The sequence below is a fragment of the Eublepharis macularius genome, chromosome 2, assembly GCF_028583425.1.
Source record: "Eublepharis macularius isolate TG4126 chromosome 2, MPM_Emac_v1.0, whole genome shotgun sequence".
Taxonomy (NCBI): domain Eukaryota; kingdom Metazoa; phylum Chordata; class Lepidosauria; order Squamata; family Eublepharidae; genus Eublepharis; species Eublepharis macularius.
In genome coordinates this window covers 200,217,087-200,237,730 of record NC_072791.1, presented here as the reverse complement: position 1 = coordinate 200,237,730, position 20,644 = coordinate 200,217,087, and the positions used below count along the sequence as shown (strand labels likewise).

General features: G+C 38.3%; 1 protein-coding gene across 4 annotated transcripts in view; it reads right to left on the bottom strand.

The window, feature by feature from the left end:
* The window catches only part of MAP3K20 (mitogen-activated protein kinase kinase kinase 20), a 136,712-nt gene that overhangs the window by 71,852 nt on the left and 44,216 nt on the right, over positions 1 to 20,644 (bottom strand). For all 4 annotated transcript variants that reach the window (XM_054970460.1, XM_054970463.1, XM_054970461.1 and 1 more), the window contains exons 4-8: positions 20,411 to 20,512; positions 18,109 to 18,174; positions 11,064 to 11,092; positions 10,841 to 10,978; positions 4,442 to 4,528 (exon numbers count right to left, since the gene is read on the bottom strand). In XM_054970460.1, the coding sequence (XP_054826435.1) occupies positions 4,442 to 4,528; positions 10,841 to 10,978; positions 11,064 to 11,092; positions 18,109 to 18,174; positions 20,411 to 20,512 (422 nt within the window). The remainder of the gene's footprint in view (positions 1 to 4,441; positions 4,529 to 10,840; positions 10,979 to 11,063; positions 11,093 to 18,108; positions 18,175 to 20,410; positions 20,513 to 20,644) is intronic.

Genomic DNA, 20,644 nt, shown 5'->3' with positions numbered 1-20,644 from the left:
CAGGGTTGGGGGACTCCTTCTGGCACCAAGAATAATGGATCAGTTGTTATGCCCACTTCATAAGTCACATTTATGGCATGATTGCTGCAGTGGAAAAAAACCTGCTGTCTGTGCTGAATTGTACAGCATGATGTGGCATCTCTGTATGTCAGCGCCAATTCTAAGCATGGCAGAGATTTCCTCCTTAGTGGTCATTGCTCTGAGAATACAACATGTATGCAAATTGGTTTTCAAATGCTAAACATGAAGCAAAACGATCCAGTAAATCTAACTCACCCAACATACTTTTTCTAGTTGTACAATCCTTGAAATGGGGGGGGGGGATCTTAAGCAATTCTTTCCTGATCCCAGAATTAAAGTGCTGAAACAAAATCGTCCTTCTAAAATACAGTGAGCTCTGTGTAGAAACTCTGGAAAATGATTCTGGTATTTTATACCTTTAACAGCTACTATTCTTCTTTTCTATTGTTTCATGTATCCCCCATATAACTCTCCACAGCAGTATCAAGAACCCTGCTTGCCTACAGATATATTTTTCCAAGTTTTTTTTAAAAATGTCAGCATCTCTGCAGTCGTTCAAGATGTTCTTTTGCACTCACAGCAGTGAGTTCATGTGATGTCATATACGTTCTCCACAATTTTTATTTCCTATTCATATTATCTGAATACAAGTGCATAGTCAATGTATAATAATCCTGATCTAACATTTGGATAGAGTAGGCTGAAAATATCATCGAGAAAGGCATTGTGAAGCAAACACAAATGTTATCATCAAGAGAGTTAGAAACTGTTCAGGGAATTATGGGCCTTCGGCTGCACAGTTTTCCAAAAATTCAAAGCCAGTATTACAGATCTATTATTGCTCATGATGATACACACATTTCTTTTCTTTTTCATATTGGGGTTTTGGCTTAAACCACTTCTGTAGATTATTTATACGCTAGAATCAGTAAAATAAGCCACAAAAGAATATCCAATACAGTTGCAAGATACTATACTCTATTAGGGCCCTAGCAAGGTGCCTATTAGAGTGTTCTCATAATGAGTAACTTACTTTTCCAGCCTATACTTAGAATACTTTTGGAACTGATTTTAAAGTTTTGTTAAGTGCTTAAAAGTGAAATTGAGAAGGTGCTTAAGATCGAATTGATCTCACCACTCTGCTACCCTGCATCAAGATAGATCAAAGATGCAGTTACTCCTTAGAAAGCTGAACACATCAAAGCAATCCTCCCTTGTTATTGGAGTTTGTATGATGGATTAGGGCTAGTACTATGGTAGAAACAAGGGTGAAGGAATAGCTATTTGTAGAGTAGATGCATTGAGAACAGAAAAATTGACAGTGCAGTAGCTGTATTTCATGCTTCTATATATAACATGCTAGCTACTACTATACATAACAAATCCAACTGAGAACTTTTCAGCAGTGCTGTTAACCGGGTTAATATCATCTTTTTGTGGGTTTGTTTGGGAAATTTTTTTAAAAATTGTATAGATTTACAAACTAAACTAATTACAGAAAACAGAAACATTTGGGATACTATATTATAATATAAATCAGCCCACCTAACTTGCTGCAGCCGTTTTAACATGCATTGCTCTTTTTCAGAGGCAAATGAAGCCCAACAAATGGATGACCCTATCAAAGTAATGGGACCTGCAATTAACATTATAGATGGGGGAAGGGGGAACTTTTTGTACTGAAAGTATATTCAAAGAAGTCTATTTGGTATAAACAAAGTGGCACCGACAGCTGATACTCAGTCAAGTCATTTGCCTAAAAATACAACTGATAGTCTAGCAATGGCATTCGTCTGTAACCCTCACTGTTCCAAGAGATGGAAACTGCAGTACCAAAAGACATGTAATCATCTCTTACAACATCCGTCTAACTTGAACAGAATGTTATCTGTCAGGTAATATATAGGTAGCAGGTCCAGAGTGTCATACCCTAATAAAAGTGACATTTCTCAGTAGTAATTTGATGTTAGATAATGACATCTCTAATATGAACTTTTATACTTAAGACTGTGTTTGGCTTTTTAAAAAAACTTTCAAACACCAAGAAAATTCTAGAGAAAGGAAGGGGGTGGAGGAAAGTCTACATAAGATTTTTAACAGTGTAATCCTAAGAAGAGTTACGCAGTTCTAAACCCACTGAAGTCAACAGGCTTAGGCAGGTGTTAAAATCTTCTTAGGTCTTCACTTTAAATCGCTGAAATTTCATTTAAGAGCCAGGGTGGTGTAATTGCACTTGGACTGTGGAAGACTGGGTTCAAGTTTCTAGCGATGAAGCCTGCCTGGTAGCTTCTCGCTCAGTTTAACCCATCCACACAATGCCATGTTTCCAGGATGATCTTTGAAAAACAGGATACAAATCCTTTGCATTTTTCATGTAATAAAGTAAAACCTTCCCTTCTCCTTGGTGATCCTATGGACTAACTTTAATGAATCAGGACTCCAGCATGGGATAAAATGTTTAATTGTTCAGTATTTGCTGACTAAATACAATGCAATAAACACAATTTGAAGAGTTACAACTGGCACGGAAGTTGGGCTTTGATTACTGCAAGACATATAACCACAGTTTTAGGATTTTTCAGCGAAAGTAAAGCAAGTATTTCCCTGTTTGCAATTACATTAAATTAAAAAAGCACCAATATGGTCACCTCTGCCTTTGAATCATGTTCCAAACCTCAGTGTATGCTTTGATTTTAAAAACGGGCAAAACAAATATTGTCTGGACAAAAAAACTTAAGACTGTTTTCAAGCCCATTAATAATTTTTCTTGAATAATCTCCCATGTTTATTGGCATACTTTCTTGTTTCCCTTAAACTATATTTCAATGGTTTGCTTTTAAAAAAAATAAGAACCTCAAATTTTTTATGCTTCTCCTACACAACAGTCAATTTTGGTGCATAATCTAGGCACGCTTACAGTACAACCCTAAGCAGTGTTACTCCAGTCTAAGTCCACTGAAATCAATGGACTTAGACTAGAATACCTCTTCTTAGGATTGCTTTAATAAGCCCTTCAAGATCCATTTATTTCAAGAGGAGACAGTTATGCCCTGGAATCAATGGGAATTTAAAGTGCTTAATTATGGATGGATGGTAGTCCTAATAGACCACTACACATATGTATAGCAAATTCATATATCTGACACAAGAATTCTGAGTACTGATATATGCTGAGGATGTCCATGTCTGCCCCTGCCCTGTACTGGTTAGGATGGGAGTTGGGGAACAAACAAAAGCAAAAACAATAAAATCCTTGATTCATGGATAACTGCTACATCTTTTTATTATAAAACATTATATTGTAAGAAGTTACATGTATAACGCTACGCTGGATGAAGAGAATGTTCTCAATAAAGTTGACATTCCATATAGACTCAAACATATTCCAAACAATTTAATTTTCAAACAAAGGCAAAATGCCACTTGCATATCAATGCCCACCCCATCTCCAGATGATAATTTAATTCTTATGCTTACAAAAAAAAAAATCTGAAATGGTTTGGGAAGCAAGCAGTATAAAAGAATAAAGACCCCCATACTGTAGAAATTACCAGAGTTGCTTTTATAATGGTGCCCAACCTACCAGCCTGCCTAGAGAAATATTTCCATACTTTGCCTCTGTGCGTTACAGCTGCAACTTTAATTTTTTTTAAATATAAAAAAGTACTTCCTGCCTTTGATATCAAGGAACCATGTGTTCAAATACACGCTCACATGCTCAACTACCTGAAAGCTTCCATTTGTAGGAAGAAGAAGAAAAGCAAGGCTGGGGACACTGTACAAAGGGTGTTTACACCACTGAAGTTCTTTTGAAATGGAAAGACACCGCGTGAGGAAGTGTGCTACTATGGCACAGCCTTACCAGTACCTGTGAGGAGCTCATCTTCAATGTAGTGGAGAACGTAGGTGGCAAAACTGTAATTTCCCTCTTTTTAAAACTATTTTTTTCTTCTTTTATTTTTGAAATCCTCATCTAAGTGGCAGTTTCTTGTACTATAGTGACTCCTGCTGGGAGAGTTAAGTTGAAGTAGCTGAAGGTCTCTTACAGATATATCAACTCCCGGCCAGTATAAAGATGTCCTAAACGCAGGAGATGGAGTTAAACTGTTCCCCTACCTTGGACGCAATGGCTTCTTTCATCACTAAGAACAAACCCCTAGGTTTTACAATTGAGACTGAGAAACTAGTACAGTACTTGTACCATTTTTGATCTACAGCATCACGACGTGAAGCTGCAACAATTAGATGTAAAGGGTCCATTCATGAGGAATAACATCACTTTGACCCTTTGTGTTAGCTCCTACTGCTAATCTTTCCATACGCGTGAACTTACTTTCAATTTGAAGATGAAAAAGTCTTTTGCAAAAACCCCAATACTGTTTTCTGATCTATGTACCTGAATGTAGAAACGTAGCCTTACCTCGTTTTTTTCTACTACAAGCCAAGCTACTTGTAATCCTTCCAAGCCTTTAAAGGGGACTTCCCTTGTTAGCATCTCCCAGAGAACCTGGAACAGAAAAGGGGGAAAAAAGAATTTTTATTTCTGTACTTTGTATTTTAAATACATTATTAAATCTCAAAACAGCACTATCGGTATCCAATTACTAGGCAACCAGAGCCTATTTGCAGGAACCTAGGCATATGTTTGTGTGTTAAGATCCCCATGCTAAATTAGTTTTTTAATATCTCCCTCTGTTTTTTTATGATAAACCCTGATTTAGTAACTATCATGAAGTGTTCAACTGGATTGTGTGAAATATTCAAGATTGCAATCTTCTTTTGTGCCTTAGTCGTTCAAGTTTGATGGTTGAGCAGTACCAACTATTGCATTTCTTCTCTTCACATCAAGCTAGAAAATATTGCTGCAACATAACTACACTATCTACTGCATCATACAAAACCTGTTTCTTAGGATCTAACATCTAATCCTAAGAGTTTATTTCTTCTTTGGGCACTTGTATAAGAAAGAGTTGCTTCAAAACATTACATGCTTTGTGTCCACCATAAAAATGGCTTCCATCTTCCAAAACCTTTCTAAATTAATCCAAAAGGTATCACAACAGAGAAAATGTATACTTTTACATTTAACTGTTGAACCACCATATTTCATTTTTAGCTGAGAGAAGGCATAAAGAATTTACATGCAATGCACATTTTCGCTAATATGGTGCCCACCTACTCTTATTGGCATGATAACAACTCAAAAGATTAGCATTGAACATTACACCAAACTTAATTTAGTCTTATCTAGCCAAGAACATCATCCTTGGCTTTCAACCAAGCAATGTACTTTACAACTTTATGTACATAACTTCAGACTTAGACAGATTTTCCGTACAGGTACAGGTTATAAAATATATAATTTAGTGCAGCTCATTCTTTTTAAAGCTGATCATGTAGTCAAGAATTTTAAAGTATCCTTTGCGTGACCGTGAAATTTGGGTAACGCTCAAGTTGTCCTTATAATTTTTTACGGTTTCTGGCCAATTAAACAGGAATATACAAACATATTGACAGATAGTGCTTATGCTTCGAAGGACACCATTAAGCTGAGTTAGATCTTCAACAAGAGACAAGGTTTTCTGCTGTTTAATAATAATATAATAACTGCACTTATATACCACTTTTATAGACAGATTAGTGCCCCATTCAGAGGGGTGAACAAAGTCAGTGTTACTATTATTCCCAAAATACAGCTGGGACTGAGAGGAGTGGCTTAACCAAGCCCACCTGCTGAGGTCTGGGCAGTAGTGCAATTCAAACTAGCAGAGACCTGATTTGCAACCCAACCACTGAACCCCTCTGCTACAGCGGCAATTTAAGTCGCAAAACTTGGAAAATGAATGTCTTAAAAACCACAGAGCTGCAGATATTAAGTAGGGCATGAGCCCTCTGGAGAAAAAAATTACCAATATTGATTATTTTTGTCTGGAGAAAAAGTAGTGTGGCGTAAACATATTTAGATGGTTATTCTAATTACCTAACTGTGATACTGGCCATGAGACCAGTGTCATAGAAATAGAATGGCTTTTCTTAGCACTCCTGCTCAAAGGATTTTTGAGCACTCTGTTGAACTGATGATATTAAAATGAGTACGCATGTAATACCAATGTTTTTGAGATAATAAGACAGTGAGAGCCAATGTGGTGTAGTGGTTACAGTAGAGTAGAATGTGGGAGACCCAGGTTTGAATTCTCACTCTGCTGGTTGACCTTGAGCCTTTCATGTATTCAGCCTAATGTACCTCACAGGGTTGTTGTGAGGATAAAACAGAGGACAGGAGAACAATGTAAGATGCTTCAGATCCCCATTGGGAGAAAAGTAATTATAAATGAAGTAAATAAATAAATAACAGTGCGACCCTATGCAAATACTCTAAACCAAGCCTAGTGGGATAATGCCACATAGGATTGGGCTGCCAAAAGATCTACTCAGAAGAGCAACATTTTAGTCCAGCAGCATCTTAGAGTCTAACAAGATTTTCAAGGTATAAGATTTTGAGAGTCAAAGCTCCCTTCTCTAGATACTCAGAGAAGTTAACTGTATTCTGTTGTTCTCTTAGCTTGCTTTTTCACATCTGCTTTTATCTATTTTCTTTGCCATAAAACAAGGACTGTCTACCCTGCTTTGGTAGGTATCGGTATTATTTTGGACAGGTTTTTTTCTTCATGCAAAAAAGATCATATAAATATACTAATGCAGTTGTAGTGCTTCAAGTGTATCATCTCAAAACAGGACAGCTATGATAACGGCCAGCAAAGAAAACCACCAAAAAAGAGGAAGGAAATCATACCAACAAAACTTATGACATGTGATAAATCACTTCCCGTTAATTGTAATATTTGTTTCTATTTCTACAGCAATAAAAATACAAAACCTCAGTGATCAAAAGTAATACAACTAGAAACAATCAAGTGTGAGTGATCGAACTACTGTAGAATAGAGGTGGGCACAAATCAAAATACGAACTGAGGTTTGTCACTCACGAACCGGGCCAGTTCATGGTTTGCAAACCAGCAGTTCGTGGGAGCTCATTTCTCATGAATGATGATGAATTTTAGCCCGGTTCATTTGGTTTGTATTTCAGTTCATCACTGCAGACAACTTGGCGCTGATCAATCAGTTTCCTAGGTAATGGGGGGATGGGCTCTCTGCAGACCTTCTGCTGACCTGGAAGTGATGTTTTCACAAACCGAACAAACCAGTTTGTGAACCGGGGCAAGTTCGTGAAAGTGCATGGTTCATGAAATGTGAAAAACCATGAACCGCACGGTTCAGAATTTTCCTGGTTCATGCCCATCTCTATTGTAGAGACAAATCATATTTGTTTCTTTGTTTTAAAGAGGAAATATTACCAATTCAGAGTAAACATTAAAATGTGTTACAAATGTTTTGAGATGCTTGGAAGATTACAGCCAAAAAGGGGATAGAAAATTCATTAGTTAAAAGTTAATTGGTGACTAAATCTACACCATCATATGCAAATAAAGTTCCTACAGCATTACTGTTTATGAAACCTAGTGCTTCTCTAAGTACCTGGGGCTCTCTTTCTTTCTGTACTTTGCAGTGGAAGAGCTTTATTGCCTCACTGGATTGCAGCTGATAGCACAATCATACGGAAAGTCTAAGCTATTGATTTTTATGGGCTTAAGAAAGAGTAACTCAGGATCACATTTTGAGAAAAGAAACATGGGTGCTTTGCATACTTTCTCTATCCTTTGGTTAAGATAGCCTTGGATATCAGCAATAACAAACTTGTATTGACATAGTAAAACAATTATTTTATAACCTCAATTAAAACAAGCACCTCTCTCATTCACTGCATCCTCAATTTAATAATGCATCCTTCCTTACAGAATTTACTTCCAAAATGTCATTTCTTGCAAAAAAACCTCCTACAATTAGTACATATATATCTATATATACAAATGCATTGGTAAAATGAATTCCATTGATCTAACATTTAAATCAAATATGTTTATGAGTTCAACTCTGACTATTCAGAGATCGTGAAAGCTCTCTCCAAACACTTCGGAAGAGTGCATGCTATTTTCTACCTAATACTGAAGGACTTGCCTAATTATGGATGAATTATTTATTAAATTTTGACAAGTACTATCTGTTTGGAGCACCAACATAACAACAACAACAATGTGCTATATGCTACCCTTCTGGACAGATTGGTGCCACACTCAGACTAATTTACAAAGTCAGTGTTATTGTTATCCCCGCAATACAGCTGGGGCGCTGGGGCTGAGAGGAGAGGCTGACCCAAGGCCACCAGCAGAGTTCATGGCCGTAGTGGGAGTCGAATGAGCAGAGAGCCACATAAACACTATATGCTGTATTTTAGATTAGGAATTATAGGGTGGATCATAGGAATTCTGAGATTTGAGCTGTTAGTTGGAAATGCCTGCCAAATATTTGGTAAAGTGTTTAAACCCTGACTTTAAACTCATTTATGAGAAGCGTGTTTCAGTGATGTCAGCAGAACCCCCTTGTTTAGACTCAGCCATAATCCAACTGGTTTCAGTGGGACTTAATCTGAAAGCAGGGTACATTTGATTTGCAACCTTAAGCATCCCAATCTCATAAAATTATTTGCTAAATCTCAAATTGATAAAGAGGGGGAGGGAGCTAGAAAGAGTATGAAAATGAACAAAGGAGTATAATGTTATTTGCCATCCCTCTTCATTTTCATCTGACCTGTTCAGAGGAGTCAACTTCTGTTCGACCAAGGAAAAATGTGGACCTATAGGTTGACAGCCATATATTGTACTATGGTGGGAAAATGCACTTTCCCCTTTACACAGTAAACAGAAGATAGAAAACAATGTAATAGTTCAATGAATACAATTCATTCTGGCACCGAAAACCCGGGAGAGAAAGGCCATGGATTCTGCCAACAGAATGCCATTTCTCAACATCTTACTCGTTTACATTTGAAAAGGATTCTGCTCTTTGTTATCAGAATTTCAGCTGCACTTCAACGATGAAAAGCAGATGTCTGTCTAGCACAAAAGCCACTTGTAAGTGCTCTAGATTGTGATACTAGGCTGTTCAAAACCTGTATTTATAGATGAGATTGTTTTTAAAGAAAAAATAAATCACACGTTTCCCGTGATTTTATTCTTTATCTTTAAAACATATTCATTGCTGGCATTGTTGCATTAGGAGAAGTCAAAGGTGTGGTAAAATGAAATCTTCATTGAAGCCAGTGGTTAGAGAAGTCGACCCAATGCACTTAACTGGGACAACAACAGAGGAATTCAAATGCACACAAGAATATAATTATTGCTCTGCAAACACCTAGAAAGGAACCAAGCATCCCAAATTTTCACATACTCAAGGTTAATATGGTCACAAACACTGAAGTAGCTAGCCAATATACAGTTTATACGGCAAACTTGTATATATAGTTTGCCATATAATTTCTGTGTGTGGGTGTGTGTGTATGCATGAAATACTTTCACAGAATTTTTCTAATTCTTTGTTCTGTTTAAAATGAAGAAAATCAAGTTGATAAAGAGAAACAAGTCTATGTTTTTAACTACCTGTCAAGGTAGTGTAAACAATTCAGACTATACCAGATTGAAGCAGCCATAAAGATCATTTTAGATGAGAAACATATTTTTTGTACTTGAATTGCTTCTCTCTAGTGGTATAGATTTCAACTCTCCAAAAACGGTAACTTTAGAACTTGCATTTCATGACTGAGGATGAGAAAGTATTAACAAGCACCTCCACTATGGACTATTGTGGCTGAAGGGTTCATCTGTCGGTCTTTGTGAATTGTACTCCCCATTATGCTGCCATATTTAAATGTCATGACTGTGTGGACTTTATGCTCCAATGTTTCTGCACCAAAACAGCACCATTCACTCAAACTGGAGGGAATGTCTAATCTATAAAATTCCTCTTTATTTTAAAGTGAGATTTTCCTAACCCTGGATACTGAACCTGCCAGTACAGAGAAAAGAGGGGTGAGTGGGTGGGGAATGTCCAAATAAGTTTAATGAAACATACACAACTTGCACCACATGGGTCATGTTAATAAAAAGGAAAAAATATATAAATATTCATGTGGGAGAGAAAGAACTCACACAAGTTTGGTGCAGTGGTTAAGAGCCGCGGGACTCTGATCTGGAGAACCAGGTTTGATTCCCCACTCCTCCACTGGAAGTCAGCTGGGTGACCTTGGGTCAATCACAGCTTCTCGGAGCTCTCTCAGCCCCACCCACCTCACAGGGTGATTGTCGTGGGGATAATAATAACATCGATGTATTGTCGAAGGCTTTCACGGCCGGAGAACGATGGTTGTTGTGGGTTTTCCAGGCTGTATTTTGGTGCTACACCTCTGAAGATGCCAGCCACAGCTGCTGGCAAAACGTCAGGAACTACAATGCCAAGACCACGGCAATACAGCCCGGAAAACCCACAACAACCAATAATAACATCCTTTGTAAACCGCCCTGAGTAGGTGTTAAGTTGTCCTGAAGGGCGGTATATGAATTGAATGCTGCTATTATTATTATTATTATTATTATTATTATTATTATTATTATTAACAACACAGAAATATAGAAGGTACTATCAGTGAGAGAGCATTAAAGCACTCTAAATGTATGTATGACAGATACATAGTTTGTACTGTACGTAACACATACTGAACGCTTCATAGATCTGGAAGAATATCTAAGATCTGCTGCTATTCTTCTTGTCTTTGCACTGGATGTCTCACTGAGGCTGTGCCCGTCTAAAAGGTATTTTGTTAAATATGTTTGGCGGCTAACAGCATGTAGAGAAACAAGATACTCACCACACCATATGAATAGGTATCACATGTTTCTGACACTGGGAGACTCTGGATAACTTCTGGAGCCATCCAAGGAAAGGTACCAACTAGAGACATGTGAGTTGTATGGGAGTGGAACCTTGAGGCACCAAAATCACAGATCTAGGCAAAGCAGTAGACAAGTGAGTAAAATGATAAATAGGACTTGGCAGTAAATATCCTTTATACATGGTTAAAATATTCTCACCTTTAATACTCCATCGCCAGCAATAACCACTGGAAATTAAAAAAACAGAAAATGGCATTACAAGCAGTAATAGACTATTTAGATCCCTTAAAGGAATAATTCCACTGTGATGGTGTGCAGTTCGAGTAACTTCTCAGACTGGAATAGCTGACATGAAATGGAATCGATCCTTAACAAGCTCATACTGAATGGGCTGGGACTACGATAGAAAGAGCTCTTGGGATCGTGGTGGAAAATTCACTGGAAAAATCTGTTCAACGTGTTATGAAAGAGGAAAAGGAAAATTCAGTTTTCAGAATAACTGGGAAAGATAATGAAAATAAACCTGCCAAGAACTGTAATGCCCTTATTCAAACCTGTAGTGAGTCACATTTGGAATACTGAATACAACGGAACTGGAAACGGTGCAGAACAAGGTAACTATGATCAACGGATAAACCACCTTCCTCAAAAGGAAAGGCATTTGGGATATTTTTAGGTTAGAGAAAAGGAGGGGGAAAGAAATTAAGAATGATAAGAAGTTTATAAAATTATGGACATTACTAGAAAGAGGACAATGAGAAATTATCCTTCCTCTCTCTTGATTGACTGAAAAATGTCACTCTATACAGTATTTAATTAAATTATTTCAGGTAGGTAGCCACATTAGTCTGTAGTAGAACAGCAGGATTTGAGTCCAGTGACCAACAAGATTTTCAGATAAGAAAGCTTATACCCTGAAAAATCTCTAAGGTGCCATTTAGGCTTCTCAGTTTTACACCAGTGGTGGGCAATCTCTGAGGGGTTTGCCCTGTTACTTGCCGATCGCTAGTGAACAGAGGGAGGTGGCAAGCCCCCGGAGATCACCCGCCACTGTTAGGCAACCTGGGAAAGAGCGCACCGGGCACTTTTCCGGTGGGATGCGACAACATTTCCTGAAGTGATATCGTTGCTTCGCTGGGGCCAATTTTGGCTCCAAACGGGCCAGAATTAGTCCCGCATGAAGTGCGGGAGCATGCACATGGCTGACATGATGTCACCTCCTGGAAGAGGTGTCATCACACAAGAGCTGGAAGCCCACATGTGCTTTGCGCATGCCCCAAATCAAACACACAGAAGAATAAGGTTAAGTGCCGGGTCCCCCTCCCTCCTACTGGAAGGGTATAGGGATCTGGTAACCCTAGTGCCACTGGACTCAAATCCTGCTGTAACTAAATCATGAAATACGTAACTGCAGTAAGTAATGACAGGCACTAGCTTAGATTGCTTTAAAACACGATAATGGTGAACACGGTCCATGTTAGTCATGATAGTTCAATGAAACATCTTGATACATAACCAGTGTACCTCAGAACAGATGCTAGGGTAAAGCAACAGCTGCATGTCTTGTGTTCCTGCCCTGATTCGGCCTTGTTACCTAATGTGCTTCCAGTGTTTGCAACTTAATCATTCCTTCTTGGTCTGTAATTTACTTTAATTTATGCCTTTGACACTGATGCTGCAGATAGTAATATCCATTTTGCTTTGGAGTCAGTTTTAATGTAATGAATATTTATTTTGCTCTCATTATTTTGTCCAAAGTCAATGTCTGCATTTATTTCCAAATCTACAGGTTTTTTTAAAAAGACAAATATAATGTGAAAAATATTTTTAAAATGCTTTCCAGCTGTTCACTTTTAGAATCATGATGATGGATTGGGGTTGGGCTAATGACCCATCTTACAGCTGTTCTATTCTTACGTCAGAAAAGGGTTATTTTAGATCACTGGTCAAAATTTTAGCATGCTCAGTGGTAAGCTTCTGAAAATAGTGATCATAACAGTTATTCAAGCCATGCCATTTGATGCTTGTAATGTAAACTTTATACCCTACCTGCCAACATTTCCTTTGACTATCTCACCAAGTAGAAGCAACAAAATCAATGACATCACCATTATGAAAAAAATCTCTCTTTTTTCTGTTTGGCACATCAACTTTGAGTGTACTTGAACTAATAGCTGGGACGGGTCTTCTCAGTTGGACTGTCCATCTTGGCCTCTTTTGGAGGCTGCTTGTTTGGAGCCACTCTTTAAATGGAATGTATTAGAGTGTCTACTTATGTTAAAATGGATCCTGTTCTTCCTGCAATTTCTGCAGTTAGAGATGTATGGTGCATAATATCACAACAATATCAATTCGACCCATTCTCACATGCTAAACCAATATTATGGGCCAATCCAGGTTTAAAATTTAGAAGGAAGTCTATTTTATGGAAGGTTTGGACACACAGGGGGATTTTTAATCTGGATTAATTGATAGGCTATCGACCGAGGCCAGGGCCATCTTGGTCCTGGCACTCATCTGGTGGAACTTTCTGTTCATGGAAACCAGGACCCAGCAGGATTTATTATCTTTCCACCAGGCCTGTAAGACAGAGATGTTCCGCTAGGCATTTGGTTGAGGTTGAGGCTTGGGTGAGTGACCCTTACTTTCTCTAGGGTAATTTTGCCTTTGATCTTTCCCTTACACCCTCTGGGTAGATTGCTGCCACCTGGAATATTATATTCCAAGATATTTTATTTAAGTTTTCCCTTTAGTAACATGCCCAAGCGTCAGGCTCCTTCGTGGTTCTATGTGGCCCTGAGGATAGGAATGGGATATAGCAATGACAGCTACTCGGGGATATAACAAAAGCAAAATAAACTTTTATTTTTTCAAGAAGCGTATCAGTTTCATAAAAGTAGTTCTTGGTTCTTAAAGTTACTTCATTTAAACTCATTCACACAGATCTCTTCTAAGGCTTCACACACAGTTAGCCTCTTTCTCTGACTCAGTATTTCTCACAGACATGCTTAAAGTTACTCAGGCAACACACAGCCAGCCTCTCTTTCCCTGACTGAATGTTCTTTCACACACATACTCAGTTCAGGTTTCCACACAGGTTTTATTTCTCTCAATAATACTTAAACATGCTCAGGCAGCGCACAGCTAGCCTCTCTTTCCCTGACTGAAACTTTGTTCTCCACTCTCAGTCTCAAACTGCCTTCACTCCGCCCACACTCTCAGAGCGGGACCATAAGTGACGCCTGACACAGGTTGGACACTTGCCAGCTTCCCTCAAGTTTTGATGGGAAATGTAGGCAGCTTGGCGGAATGTTGGACAAGTGACAGTTGAAAAGTCCATTGGACAGCAGTCAGAGAGTCAAGCTGCAAGACCAGGATGCCTACATTTCCCATTAAAACTTGAGGGAAGCTGACTAGTGTCCAACTTGTGTCAGGCGTCACTTGTGGTCCCGCTCTCAGTCATCAACCAATCATATCACTCACTCATCCCTCTTTTTCACCCCTACTCTTCACCTATCTCACACTAAGCATTTAAAGATACATGCACACATTTACTTGAAATCATTACAGTGAGCTTTTTGGATGGTCTCCTGTTGAGTGGGGAATGCAGCCCCCTCCTCCCAATTGTCTGCCGGCCGACTCACCTAATGTGTATGCCATCATCCATACCAGGGGATGTATTAGGTCAGGTTTGGGGTATGGGTTGCTGTGAAGAGCTGCTGCCTTCCTGGACTAATTCTTATGTTTTAATGTATTTTAATGTGATTAATGTATTTAATGTATTTTAATATGATTTTTATTGATTGATGTTATGCGCTCTGAGTTCACTTGTGGGGAGAACGGGTTATAAACTTAATAAAATTAATAAAATAAAAATAAATCATGAGTTTTTGTCATTTTCTTCGCTGAGGTCTAGACTTATGCTGAATGGCAATATTTACAATTGCGACATTTGTTGGTGCTTAAATACGGCCCTGCAACTTGAGTTTTTCAGAATCTCCCCCACTTTGTTCTCATCGATATGTTCTCATTATATGTACAAGGATGTTTTATTTAATTAATAAAGTTTATTTGAAAATTAAAAAAAAAAGAATCTCCCCCACTTCTGGAAATTTTTATTGAATCAATATAGGGAAAAAAACCCTACAATGTTTGTTAATAAATACTTGATGTTGGCTAATAAATATAATACGCAGATTCTCAGACATGAATAGAATAATGAGCATGATTGTCCAGTTCCGCCAAAGCAATGGGACATGGATTTAAGCCTTATGCTTGTTGCTTCTATGGATCTTAAACTGCGACTTATACAGCAAAAATTATCTTTAGGGTGTATTTGGTATCACACAGCCTTTTTAGTAAGGATAAAATACAGTGTCCAGTTGGCATTGTAACTTACAAGATGCATCTCTTAAACATATGCTTTGGGCATGTCATTATTTAGTGTTTTTGCAAGGAAGTCATTATTCATATCAATTTTGTAGTAGAATACTCATTTATTTTTGAAGATGTTTATGTACTTTTAAACTGTTTGCCTGTCTCCTGGACCCTAACTAACAATCAACAGAAATGGACCCTCTGTGCCCTTACTTATGCTATAGCACTGAAAGGACAAAAGCCCAATTCCCATTATTCATTGGAGTGAGGTCCTTATAACTTTATCAGCATTTGAATGTATCACATATAGACCACTGGGTACTGACTTATTTCTAGATATTTGGAAACCTTTTATAGAAGCCTATGATTTTTCACCATTGCTGTTGTTTTGAATGAATAATTTAAAAAAAAACCTTTGGGTGACCCTATTGTACTAATCCCATTTAATTTCCTTTTTCTCAAACAGCCACAAAGTAACATGAGTTGTTACCACCAACAACCAAGATCTAGAAAACTATAGACCTTAGTTGAGCTACTCCGCATCTGGAGCACAAAACATAAACAACAACCAAAGTTATTTGTGGAACTTTTAACTAATCTTGCAGTTCAAGCAAAATAGGTCTGAAGACGTATTAAGGAAATGACACTGTAGCACTCACTAACGTGACGGTGCAAATGCCTGGCTGCTGCATAAATCAGAACACCAGCACACAGAAGGTGCCAACAGATTATCCTGTTCTCTACCCTATATAATTAGTAGGCCACTAATTAAGCTTAATGGAGGAAATTCTCATAACCCTTTCTCCAGCTGATCAGACGCATCTGTCTGCAAATTCAGGATGTGTAATGAAATTGTCTAGGCTTTTCACAATCGGAAACCAAAGAAATTTTGACTGTGATCCTGAAGACATTTATGTGCCCATTGATCACCCCCTTCACATTAAAACAAAACAATGGCCATTTTCACACTGCTTACCTTCCCTCGCAACGACCAGGAACATCGCGCAAAAAACCACGGAAGATCGCGTTTTCTCACGTGAGATTTGCGTGATGTCGTGCAAATCTCATGCGAGAAAACGCGATCTTCCACGTTTTTTGCGCAATGTTCCGGGTCGTTGCGAGGGAAGGTAAGCAGTGTGAAAATGGCCAATGTGAGAGTTTGAGGGTCAAACCACACAAGACAAAATACACTTGAATTACACTTGAATTACACTCAAATACACTCGAATTACCCATGTAATTCGAGTGTATTTTGTCTCGTATGGTGAGACCCTAAGAAAAAATGTTTAAAATACACTGAAACACTCTGAAACCCTGAATTCAGAGGCACTGAGTGCAGCATTGGTTTGGTGGGGGGGGGGGAATGGATTCACACACCCCTCTCCAAACTGGTTTACATATGGGCCTTGATCCAGCAAGGATCACCAGGGCACACAACAATGGCTACTGCATGTTGTTTTTTAAAATGTTGTACAGCATCTCTTTATGTGCAAACACTGAACTTAGAAAGCTGATGCTCAAAGCCTTCTTCTGTACATGTATCAAGAAGAATAACTTTGAAATCCAAAAGTGCAGTTAATGCTTTTATCCAAATTGCAAACACATTATTTTAAAGCGTAAATCATCATATCCATGAACACAGATATTAAAGACAGGATGTTTAGAGATGGACTGGGATAGTCCTAGTTTGAGACAGCTGGTTTTAAAAGTTTCAGTATACTTGTTTTGATAGAAATTTAAAATAAATGTTAACAGATATTTAATAATTTATTTATCAGAAAGCATATTGTTCTATGTTTTAATTCACAGTGTCAAAAATCCAGAGAAGTAAGCCGTGTTAGTCTGTAGTCGCAAAATAGTAAAGAGTCCAGTAGCACTTTTAAGACTAACCAACACTTCAATCTACCAGGACACTCCATCAAGGACTTAAAGGTCACCATAGCCCAACAGAAACATTTCAAAAGCAGAATCATATGGGAAGTTGCTGAATTGGAATTCCTACGTAAATTTGACTCAATCAGACTTGGATTGAATAAAGACTCTGGATGGTTATCTCATTATCAGAACTAACTGCCTTTCAGACATCATATTCAGATTCAGCTATGGAGGGGAGGGGTCACACCCAGCCTGGATTGTGCACTCCACCTCTTTCGTGACTTTTGCAACTGATTTGCATCTATTCCACCCTCCCCTCACCACCTATATATATCTGGCCAGTTGCTTTACACCCTCCATGCATCTGACGAAGAGAACCATGGTGCCAAAAATGATGTTCTTATTGATAGCTTTAAAAGGGGATTAGACAGATTCATGGAGAATAGGTCCATCAATGGCTACAAGATATGGCAACTAAAGGGAACCTCTATATTCCGAGGAACTAAACTTTTATTATTAGCTCTAGGAGGTAACATCAAGGGGAGATCTTGGGCTCTATGCCTTGTCAATGATCCAGGGCAATTGATTAGACACTATGAGAAACAGGATGCTGGACTACATGGAACACTGGTCTAATGTAGCAGGGCTCAATTTTTATTCCTTATGATATTATGTGATATAACTTCCAAAGAATTATATTCTGATTTTTGCCATGACCTGAAGGGACTTACAAGGCAGACAATCAAATGTTTCTCAAAGCAACATTACAGAAGGGTAAACTGGAAGGAAAAGGGCCCAAGTAAGTTTTCTTGGAGGACAAATAGGATATGAGGTAAATTAAATCAGGGGGAAAAATTGGCAGGGGTTTCTGTCTGAATAGTGCTTAAGACCCATTTTAGCTACAGCTTGAGTTGTGTTCTTCAGCTTCCCAGCACTATTATTAAAACCCCAACACAACAAAACAAAACATTTACATTCTTGGCTGTATTACCATTTCGGGACTTCAGATCTCTGTGTATAACTTTGACTGGAGCCTCCATATGTAAATAGTGCATTCCTTAAAAAAAGATATAAGGAAAAAATTATAGTTTTATTATAGCATAAGTATTAGTTGGGTCTAGTTCATAAAATGAATGCAAGTAAGATGGCTCTAACAAACTTCACATGAGGCCCCACTGACTGCAATGAGGCTGACCTGGCTTAAGCATATGTTCCACGTTGCCATGACTAAAAAGATCTTGTTATGCACATAGGCAGCAAACAGGCTGGTTCCCTTGAATGAGAACCTCATGTGCATTTTGTAGTCTTATGTGCACAAACATGTTTGTTAGTTTTCAGGGAGAAATCTCAAGCTTGTATGAGTCTTGGATATAGAAAACCTCAAACCATTTAAGTACAGTTTATATACACACTGCATAGTCTTCCCCCCCCCCTGCATTTCCTGATTCAGACATCCACAGTCATCTAAATACAGGTGACTCTTAGACGTTGCTGAAACAGAGAAACTATTGTAAGGAGGAGATTAAACAATTTGATCCACAATCAGCTCAAGCTTGGAATGAAACTTGTTTGTTGCCATCGATTTCAAAAGGAAACAGTTGGCATACATCCATGCATTTTCACACTGTAAACAGGTTTTTATTTGAATATCATGTGCCCTACCTGGAACTACTTGTATTCAAGAAGTGCAAGTTGCTCAAATGTCTTAACATCTCTTTTGTTTTTCATGGACATTAAACTGTTCACAAGGAAAATGCATTGCATGTTTAGAGAAAGCTTAAAAAAACAACTCTTGTCTCTATTATCCCTGTTACTTCTTGAGACACCTGGTTGGAAAGGAAATCTTTTGTAGATAGAAATGTCATTTTAAAACCTATATGGTGATTTGCAAAATGCCTAGAACCACTAGCACAAACTACTAACAGTCCACAGCAATGGGTTTCATGTCAGCATAGGAATAAATCGTTTTAAAAACAATGCCGTATTAGCTACAAATATAAAATTGCACAGGTTCACTTCTGCACACACAAAATGACTGGCCTCCCAAGTCCAGGCACACATTTTGGAACTTGCCAATGCAAATTTCTGCCATTTACATCCTTGCACCCCATATATGCACACAGGGAACTCCTCCAAAAAGGACCGTCTTATCTACATAAATGGATAAGGCATTTCCATATATGGACAAACTGTGCTTGCAAGAAATCAAAGTTTGGCATGATGTGCTATGGAACAGAATGCAAAGCACAGGAAAAGGCATTACAGGGCACCTAAAAAGCCTAAAAATATGCTTACAAAATCCCAAACAGCAAAAAATAAAAGACACTGGTGGTGGGGCAATGGCACATTGAATAGCCAGTTCTGACCTCCCTTGGCTATTGGCTGTTTTGAACATAGTGTCATCCAGGGTTCATGTATGAAAGAACTTCCCTGCCTCCCCCACATCACTGCAGCCTGAAATGCCCACTAAAATGTGGTTCACCCAGGAACAGCATGAGAAAGGAATTGGAAGGGTCTCATGGGAGGGAGGAATCAGCAAAGATCACTCGTCTCCCTACACACAGAGGTCTTTTCAACAGGATCCAACCCATGGTTTTAACTACTCTCCAACTGTAAGAAGTTATTGATAGGGAAAAAATGCATCCTGTATTCGTATTCTACAATGCTTGGCTCAATCTTTAAAGAACTGTATTTCTGACTAGTTTCGGTCTAGATACTTCCCCCATCCCAGAAGGAATGCATCTGCATTAAATCCTTTCTGCTCTTCTCCACAGAGAGGCAAAAGATGACAAGCATTCAGAAGGGGGTGGGGGACAAAAAAAATTAATTATTAGAAATGCTAAATCTTTAAATAAGTATCAACATGTATTTTCTACAGGACCTTCCATAACTGACTTCATCCAGCCTTTCATATCTGAGCATTCAAGAATGGCAACCAAAATACCAGGCGTGAAGAATGTATTTTTATTTTATTTTACTTCATTTATTTTATTTTATTCATTTACTTCATTTTGGGTCCCCAGTGGGAACTCAAAGAAGTTTAAATCATTCTCCTCTCCTCCATTTTTCCTCACAACAACCCTGCGAGGGCAGGCTAGGCTGATAGTGTGTGATTGGTCTACAGTCACCCAGCAAGCATCCATGGTAGAGAGGGGAATTGAACTGAGTAATGTAGGCAAATCGAGGCTAAGTGTGAAAAACAAAAAGCTTTCCAGCCTGAACACAAGTAAATCTGGCTGCCCTATAAATTACATATCATCATCTACCTATTGCTATAAATTGGTCTCTCTTACCTTTAGCTATATCCATTGCCCAGGTCATTATATGATCCATATCCATTTCTTCACTTCTGTTGCTATTAATATAATCGTACAGTGACCCAGCAGAAGCATATTCTGTTAGATAAATAAAAACAAAATAAATTTTTTATGAGATTTACATGCTGCCCTTCTAGCAAAAGTCACTCAGGCAGTTTACAAAACAAGGTAAGATAACAACAGTCAAAAATAGCACAAACTGCACAAAAT